Here is a 9,427-nt window from a genome sequence, read left to right on the forward strand (position 1 = left end):
CTCTATGGCATGTTTATCATAAGATGTTCATAAAGTTAAATATGTGGAGAGTCTCCACTTTATGGAGAGTGGGAGTGTCTCTGCTCTCTGGTTGGACAGAGACCAGGAAGTCCTGCAGCAGTGGACTTCCTGGTCCTGATTGGATGTAGAAACTGGTTAGGTCCAGAAGGTTCTGAAGATTTGAGTGGGTCAGAACCGTCAACACGGTGGGGGAGCAACCAACTGAAGAGGAAGAAGAAGAAACGGTGATGTTGGATATTTTATTCCTAAATGAATCGACTGCAATGATTTTTCTCACATCAGAACATTTTGTATAAAACTTGAGCTAGAAACATTTGTGAATGTTGGACTGAAAACATCTTCAGATTCGTTCTTCTCCGGGTTTAATCCAAGTTCATGGGAATATAAAGAATCTGATTGGTTCGACCAATCAGACACTGCGTTGATCCTCCAACTCTACCGTCTGAACTTTGACCCCAGCTTTGACTTCTGTCCAGTGTGTCCATGAGCAAGGCACAGAATCCTGTGGTGCCAGCAGGGGGCGCTATAAGGCCACCAGCAGCAGGTTTGTGTGAGGCTGCTGAGCAAGGCACTGAGATGCAGTCAGTTTCCAGCTGGAGTTCCTGCAGGACTGGATCCGACGACAGGAAGTCATCTTCATCATCACCTTCATCATCACCTTCGGCCGCTCCATCCAGCAGCTTGGCGCCTCTGGGGTTAAAGCGGCGGCGACGACTCGAACTTCGGTGGAACCGGCGGCCGACTTGGACGAAGAGGAGGTCGTCTGCAAACACAGAGTTTATCAACTTAACATTAGCTTCTGCTAATGTATTTAGTAGTTTGGGGTTAGCTTCTGCTAATTTGTTTAGTAGTTTAGCATTAGCTTCTGCTAATTCATTTAGTAGTTTGGCATTAGGCTTCTGCTAATTTATTTAGTAGTTTAACATTAGCTTCTGCTAATGTATTTAGTAGTTTGGGGTTAGCTTCTGCTAATTTGTTTAGTAGTTTGGTGTTAACTTCTGCTAATTTATTTAGTAGTTTGGCATTAGTTTCTGCTAATTTATTTAGTAGTTTGGCATTAGGCTTCTGCTAATTTATTTAGTAGTTTAGCATTAGCTTCTGCTAATTTATTTAGTAGTTTGGCATTAGTTTCTGCTAATTTATTTAGTAGTTTAGCATTAGCTTCTGCTAATTTATTTAGTACTTTAGTGTTAGCTTTTGCTACTTCTGTTTTTAGCAATGCATAGTTTTTAAAGTTTTTTTTAGCAGAGCTGAAATTCTCGTCTAGCTAATTAATGGTTAGTGAGCCTAACCTTTTGGTTAGCTGTCGCCAATAACTGCTGCTGACTTTATTGCAAACATACATTCTTCATTACAATGAAAGGGGTTAGGGTTAGGCTTACCCTAACCCTATGATAAAAAATAAAAAAAACATATGACTCCTATGATTCAAAATATGTAGGTTATGATTCGACTTCAAACATTCACCATTTTAGGGCAAAAATTTGTTTTCAATGACAACCATTGTGGCTTTGAAAAGTCTAAAAAATACGAATAAATCTGATTTCTGTGCGTTCAGGTATGTATGAATTGACCTGATGGAAATGTTCCTGCTGGCTGACCTGAACTTGTTGATGTTTCCCAACAGGAAGATCCTTCGACTCCAGACCAGAACCAGTCGGACTGAAAACCATCTCTACCAGAACCAGCCCAGTTCGAACCACAATGTGTTAGGCAGAAATGGACGGCGACAAATTCTGAGCAGCCTGGAGCCTGACGGTCTGACATTTATGTGGAAATATTTAAAGGGCCAGTATCGTGTTTTCCAGGCACAAGGTGCCATTTTAAAACACAATCAAATAACTGAGACCTTCAGCTGACATAAAAAAAACATATTAAATGTAACTTAAAGGACATTTGACTTCCTGACTTAACGCTTTGAAATTGGGCCTCTATCTTTTTAAAAACTTCTGATCTTTCTGAAGCTCCGCTTCCGGAAGTCATCCCAGAATGCAACGCTTCAGGTTTGTTTTTGATGAGGGAAAAAACATTAGAACATCTTCGAAAAATTAAAATAAAATTTATTTTACACAGCGGAGACCGCTCAAAAAGCAGGAAGTGGACTACAGCGCAGGGCATTCTGGGTAAATGCAACCAAAGCTAACTTGCTAGCCTAGCGCTAGCAGCAGAAATGGCTCCTGGTCTTTAGACAAAGACTAAAGAGAAATTCTCCAACTACTAAAATCTGACGCCTCCATCTTGTTTCCATCTGGTGAAGAAGGAAGTTGCTCTCAGTGTCTTCAGAGGTTCCATCAGGAGGGAAACATGTTTAATCTGGTTTATGATTTGGTCCGATAAACTTATTTACTGATGCTCATCAGAAAGTTAGCTGAAAGGAAAACCTGTCAGCAGTGGCAGCTGGATGATGATGTCCAGGTGGATTATGGGTACCTGTGAGGACCGGCTGCAGGCGCCACGGCGCCCTGCGCAGCCGGCTTGGTGCTGGAGGCGTAGCCGCTCTCTAATTGGTGGAAAGGCTGAGTGGGCGGAGCTGGTGGGCGGGGCTTCTTGGGTACGATGGGCTTTAGTGGAACAGAAACCTGAAGACAGGAAGAAGTTTGAGACCAGATCAGAAAAACGTTCATAAAGCAGATGATTAACTAACTGTTGATTGGTTCACTAAATACTAAAGCTGTTGTCATGGCAACTACATCTCATTCGAATCCATCAATCAGCAGACCTGAACCTCTAGTCTACCATGATCACATGTTCCAGTCCGGCCAATCAGACCAACGGCTGAGCGGCGTACCTGTGCAGGTGGGTCAGGGGGGAGGGGCTTGTTGGGCGGGGCCGGTCGGCTCGCAGGCGGCTGAAAGGTTAGTGAGGAGGAAGAGGAGAAGATGAAGATGAAGATGGGAAGGCCGCATGCAGACAGAACCGGGTCGGTCCAAAGAGCGGTTACCATAGCAACAGAGACTGGTTGTTATAACTGACACTGAAAGCTCAAAATAAATAATAAATGACTACTTTAGCATTTAGTCAGTTTTACTTATCGTTTGATTTTGAATAATTTTTTACTATTTCTCTGTCTGCATTTTATTTCCAGCCGGGTGAAAATAAAGAAATAAAAAGTTAATGTAATGTTTTGGAAAAAAGAAATTGTGGAAATCAAATTAAAAAAATTTGAAAAAAAAAAAAATAATAATAATAATTAAAACAAAAAAGGATGTAAATTTGACTAGTCTATATATAGACCATAAAATAGAAAATAAATCAATACTGGTGCGTTTATTCTGTATTTTTGTTTTCCTTGTTATTGAAAGACTTTAAATTAAATTGCATTTTGTTTCCAGTCGTGTTAAAATAAATCAAAATAAATGAATAAATAAATTAATGCTAATATGTTTTAGAAAAATCCAAACAGAAAAATGGGAAAAACAAAAAGTAAATTAATTAACAGCTAAAAAAGAAAGAACTCTGTAAATAAATATAAATATGTGACTTTATAATAATATTAGTAACATTAGTTTAGTTTTAAAGCGTTCAGCAGCCTGAATGTAAAGCAACAGGTCAGATACAGGTGCAGGTGAGCGTACCTGGTTGCCAGGGACGACAGGGTCAGGGGGCAGAGGCTTGGTGGGAGCAGCTGGTCTTGCTTTAACCAGCTGACGCAGCAGAAATGAAAGCAAGAAGAAGAGCAGGTCAAAGGTCAGGAGGAGGAAGATAAAGGAGCAGTTACCCTCTCACAGACACAGTTTATTTCTAGATCCATTCAGTGAAAATCTATTTAAAGTTTCTGCAAAGTTCCTGAACTGATCGAGTCCTGAGCATCGACTGCATCAGAGAGCTGAGCCGGAAGACACAAACTGATTCAGTAAACCGACTGATTCAGTAAACCGACTGATTCAGTAAAGTGATTCAGTAAACCGACTGATTCAGTAAAGTGATTCAGTAAACCGACTGATTCAGTAAAGTGATTCAGTAAAGTGATTCAGTAAAGTGATTCAGTAAACTGACTGCAACAGGAAACTGGACTTTTCTTGATTCTTTATAAATGCTGCGGTGGTTTAACCTTTCTAACACCGACTCAGGGGCCCAGTACTGACCCCAGGGGCCCCATCAGTGTGATGAACTGAACCTGGTACCTGGTGAGTCAGTCACACCATGTGACCAGAAAATGTCAAGTTAATGACCCAATTAGTGACCTTGATTTCTTTTATTTTTGTGTTTTTATAATGTAAAGCATCTTGAACTGCATGGTTGCTTAAATGTACCATATAAATAAACTTTAATGAACTTTATTGACCTATTAGTGACCGTAACGACCCCATTAATGACCCCGTGGTGACCTTAGTGGTCCCATTATTGACCTTCATGACCTCATTAGGTCTAATTGGCCCATTTGTGAAATTAATACCCCACTAGTTCCTGTTAGGCTAACGTCTCTGTTAGCCTTCTAATCAGGACATGACGGGCCCCATTAGCAGCACTAATGTCCCATCAGTGACCTTACCGGCCCCATCGGTGTGACTGTTCTGACTGCAGATAATAAACGTTTTATTTCTCATCATGTTCAGAACGGAAGAAACTTTTTGGATGAAACATGAAGAACCAAGAGACAAAGTTCAGTTCCTTCTACTGCAGAAATGAACTGATTCATTCAATAATCGTTAAAATCAAACTGCTTTTAACCTCTTACACATTTCTTCAAACCTTCCGATCATGAAATAAATGTTCAGATCAGACAAAAATAACCTGACTAAACACAAAAACATCCAAACCAACCAAAGTGTCTGACATCTATTCTAGTTTCTAAGACGGTAGCAAAACAAGATGGATGCAGGTGAAACGTTTGAGCCGCTAAATGTTTTATATCAACTAATATTCTGCTTTTCTCAAGTTAAATTATAAAAAATTAAACTATTTCAGCTGTTGTAAGTCTTTGGTTGATATGGAAAAATAGACATTTTCCCATAATTTCATAAACAATCCCACATGAAGACAACACAGACGTCTGGACCGAGACGACAAGCCACAAACTACAGAGCAGCAGCTGAGATGAAGTGGGACGCACAGACACACCGAACGGCCAGGTGTTGGTTACCTGCTGCGGGGGTGTTAGGGTGGGGTCAGGGGGGAGGGGCTTAGTGGGCGGAGCAGGCCTGTCATGAACCTGATTGGAGAGAAAACAGGAAGCAGAGGCAGACAGCAGCAGCAGCGTTAATAAAAGAGGAAGGGAAGCAGACGCCGCTTCGCCGTTTCACTTCCTCCCACGAGCCTCAAATCCGACCAATCGGAGGAGCTCATTTCACTTCCTTCATCAGTTTTACTCTCCTGCTCCAAACATGGAGGTTTCACATCAGCAAAGTTCTGATTATTTACCTTTAAGAACCCTGATCAGACGAATGAGTATCTGCAGAAACTGGTGGATCAATAAACTGAAGCCGGCTCTGAAACTGTTGCCGTTTGGCTCCGTGTGACGAGTTGGGTGTTTTTCTTTTCCTCACAGGAATAAATAATTATGGAGTTCTGGGTAGAACAGATTTATTCAAAATGTTTATATTTTTGTAGTTTTAGATCTGCTCTGACTGTGTTGTTCTGTCTGTAGTCCAGTAAAAGATTAATCGATCACTAAGTTACCAACTATTTCAATAAGTGATTAATTGCTTCAGACCTACTGGAAACAAATTAAGCTGACAAAGCTGCATGTTTATGACCGTCTCCATAGCAACGTGTCTGAATCCAGCAGGAAGCTAACGTTGATAGAACATTGGTCTTACTGACCCACCGGTAACCTGGAGCAGAAATGAAACACCTGGTTACCACGGAGACCTAACCCAAACCAATCAGGAGAGAAAACGGTTCCACCGTTTACTGCTGCTTAAATCAGCGTGGTGAAGGCGAACTACGCCACCTGCTGGTGTCACCCGGTACAGTTCTGCTGAGTCTCTGTGGAAATGGGCCCAACAGGACCAGACCCTGAAGACATTCTGCTTCCAGTTTAAAGGTCATGAACCCAGACTCTTTCCTCCAGCCAGCGCTCAGTGTGTGGTGCCGTTGTCATGGTTACCTCTTTGTGGGGCGGCGCCAGCGCGACGTCAGACTGCGGGTTCAGGTGGTATCGCAGCGGTCGGACCTGCTCTCCGTTGCGACCGTCTACTCGCTCCGTCGCCGGCGTCCTGGACAACATGGAGGACGGTTGTCATGGCTACATCGTGGCGGTCAAGAAGAGGCGCCGGAACCAGCGACGGTCCGGATCCGCTCTGGGTTTCATGTTGTTAGTTTAGCAGGAAACACAACATCACGCTAACTACCTGGCTACAGACGGCCTCAGATCTCTGAAGGAACTTAAAGCTGCACTGAAGGGCTCAACACTGAGGACTTCATTACCCAGAATCCTCTCTGCTCTGATCGGGATCCATACTGGGATCTTTGTGAGTACAGCTTTAAGTGGATTTACAGGAGGAGTGATCACATCAGTCAGGAGGTCAAGATTTAAAAGCACAGACCGTCGGGTTGGAGCGAGTACGTCTGAGCAGTCAGTATGTTACCAGCACGCTGGAAAAACAAAACCTATTCAGATGTATTATTATTCTATTGTGAATAAATTCAGGCAGTGAGGTGTTCAAACTTTATTTCTGGATCGCGACAATCACTGCTAACAGTTTAGACGTTAGCTGCTAAGCTAGCAGGGCAACTGCCATGTTAGTGCCGAAATGCTAACAGATGTAACAGTTATTTCACTCTGAAAACATCGACTACGTACGACCGGGCGTTGGAATAACAAATGTTAGATGTAAAAACTTTAAGGGAATAATTTCCATCCACGTGTTTGGTGAACCTTAGCAACCTGGAACTAAGCTAAAATAAGATGGAGACTTTACTGGTTGAAGACTGGCAGAGCAGGGGAAGCAACGCCACCTTGTGGTGTAACTTGGTACAACACCTCAATTCAATACACTTTGACCCCCTTTAATTCTGTTAAATCATCAATAAAACAAAACAATTTGATCAGTTTGTTACACGTTGGATTCATGTTAATGTGTATTTATATTTATTTATATTTGTCATGATGATCACATCAATTTATTCAAATGAAGTTAAGAGACTTTCCTTCAGTCCAACTTATCACGAGGTCTGTATGTAAATATATGAACCTGTATGGATTAGAGAAATTCTGCAGTAAATTCAGTTCTTATCAGGGAAACTGGAGCCTGACAGCTGGTAGGATACTGAGCACTCACAGATACTCCAGACGACCACTAAGCCTACAGAACCATCTGCTGAGCAGAACCCGGCAGGTCCAGCAGTACCTGCAGGCGTGGGCGGGTTCAAACTCCAAACCCCACAGCTCAGAGTCAGCCACACTGCATTGTGGGTAAGAGTAGAGTTATGCTTGAAGTCTGTGTGTGTGTGTGTGTGTTTGTGGGTGTGTGTGTGTGTGTGTGTGTGTGTGTTTGGGTCGGCGGTACCGGTTGTGCTGCCGGGCCTTGTGAAACGGGCTGTTGGGTCCGAGGCAGCAGACCGTCCGCCGGAAACGGGGGAAGCGCAGAGCGAGGAAGAGGAGCACCACGGGCAGGATGAAGAAGAAGATGAGGAGCAAGGCGACCCGGACCGGATCGGACTCTGAGCACAGAAACAGGCGGGTCAGCGGCGGAACCGGAGCCGGTTCTGGTTCTGGTTGTGAGGGGGAAGCACCTGCAGCGGCAGCAGCCGGGCCGCTGTCGACGCTGCCGCCGCGACCAGAGAACCTGCAGTCAGGAGGAGCCCAGCCGGCGTCGCAGTGGCACTTCCTGTTGCTGTTACACACCTGAGACAGGTAGACAGGAACCGCCAATCACACGACTGGACTCATCCAGAGCATTACTGAGACAGCCAAACATCTTTTTATTAAAAATCCAGATTTACTCTGAGGTCCAAAAAGAAAAAATCAAAACTTGTTTCCATAAAATCAGACGTTTTATAAATAATATGAAATATTTTTTTCCTCCTGAAGATCTCTGTCTGTTTTTTACATTATAAAAAAATAGTAAACACTTTATACTGTTTAAATCCTAAAATACTTGCATATAAAATAGTTTAAATGTTTATTTATTACAGAATATAATATTTAATCTGTCTTAATAAAGACCATCTGTCTTGACTCAGGAAATTCACTCGTAAAATATATTAATGGTCCATTTTAATTATAAATCGACATGTTTTGATTTTAGAAGGTTTTGGTATTATTTGCTTCTTTATTTATTGGTTTATTTCATTTTTAAATAACGTGTATAAAAACTGAATGAATTGATTAACAAAATTTTGAAAGTATAAATATTTAGTTTTTGAAGTATAAAAAATGCAGATACCAAAATGTCATTAATTAAAAACATCAAAATATATTTCTTTTATAAGAGTGAATTAATTTGATATTAATGAAGTGATTTCAGGTTTTTTCTGTTCTGCATGTTTTCAGGAGTCGCTGCTAATTAAATCAGGACTCTGTGACGTTAATAAAAAACAGATGGTTCATGCATGTATTTGGTTTTACTGTTTTGTAATGTGCTTTTTTATTTAATTATTTTATTTTGAAGCCTGAAATGGTGCGACTCACTCCGTGACCGCTGCACTTCCTGCGACATTCTTCCACGCCGAACACGGACGCATCCTCGCATTTCTGATTCAAACAAGCCTACAAACACACACAGGGAATAATATTATAATAAGAATAAATATTCTTTTTATTATTACATGCAAAAAAAGAAGCATCTCTATCATAAACTACACTTCAATACTTAATACTGTAAAAAACTAACTTCTCATCACTACATGTAACTTTTTAAGGCTGAATGAGAAAGAAAACCTGAACCAGTAGAAACAAGTTAGCCTGTAGGCCAATCAGATCGAAAATGAACTCTGATTGGCTGAGCGGGCAGGAAGTGCCCTCTGACCTTGCCGGGCCCGCAGGCGGTGCCCTGGGCCACGGTGGCCGGGTCGGACATGTCGTCGTCCAGGTGGAAGAACGTCCCTCTGCAGACCAGGTCGCTGTGGTTGAAACGAACGGTCAGGATCTGGGCAATGCTGCCCAACAGGGGGCGCTCCGTCCCGCCCTGACACTGGATCCTGCCGCACAGAACGTCTCTGAAGCAACAAGAGACACAGATGGATGAACCCGGAACACAGAGGCATCGTGGGATTTGTAGGCTGAGCCGATCAGTGTTTACTCACCGGCTGGCACAGGGGATGTAAGAGCCGTTGGCCAGCTGACCGCAGTTTCCATATTTATTTCCCTGTTTGTTGACAGATGAGAAGCACATGGCTGGAGCGCTGCTGGCATCTGGACACACAGAACCAGAACCGACTGGGTTCAGATGGAAGCTGCTAACACCAGAACCAGAACCAACTGGGTTCAGATGGAAGCTGCTAACACCAGAACCAGAACAAA

General features: G+C 42.5%; 1 protein-coding gene across 6 annotated transcripts in view; it reads right to left on the reverse strand.

Moving 5' to 3' along the window:
* Window positions 1-245: 245 nt before the first annotated feature.
* The window catches only part of adam15 (ADAM metallopeptidase domain 15), a 28,389-nt gene continuing 19,207 nt past the window's right edge, over window positions 246-9,427 (reverse strand). Inside the window, exons 15-25 of one of the 6 annotated variants that reach the window (XM_016663433.1) lie at window positions 9,211-9,319; window positions 8,934-9,123; window positions 8,597-8,674; window positions 7,699-7,810; window positions 7,473-7,626; window positions 6,071-6,179; window positions 5,105-5,173; window positions 3,597-3,665; window positions 2,810-2,869; window positions 2,452-2,600; window positions 246-784 (exon numbers count right to left, since the gene is read on the reverse strand). In XM_016663433.1, the coding sequence (XP_016518919.1) occupies window positions 718-784; window positions 2,452-2,600; window positions 2,810-2,869; window positions 3,597-3,665; window positions 5,105-5,173; window positions 6,071-6,179; window positions 7,473-7,626; window positions 7,699-7,810; window positions 8,597-8,674; window positions 8,934-9,123; window positions 9,211-9,319 (1,166 nt within the window). In that variant the 3' untranslated portion in view covers window positions 246-717. Of the gene's footprint in view, window positions 785-2,451; window positions 2,601-2,809; window positions 2,977-3,596; window positions 3,666-5,104; window positions 5,174-6,070; window positions 6,180-7,472; window positions 7,627-7,698; window positions 7,811-8,596; window positions 8,675-8,933; window positions 9,124-9,210; window positions 9,320-9,427 lie in introns of those variants that run through there. The other 5 variants (XM_016663435.1, XM_007576907.2, XR_001659409.1 and 2 more) reach the window with 5 other exon arrangements.

This window comes from Poecilia formosa, unplaced genomic scaffold (genome assembly GCF_000485575.1).
Source record: "Poecilia formosa unplaced genomic scaffold, Poecilia_formosa-5.1.2 Scaffold420, whole genome shotgun sequence".
Lineage (NCBI taxonomy): Eukaryota > Metazoa > Chordata > Actinopteri > Cyprinodontiformes > Poeciliidae > Poecilia > Poecilia formosa.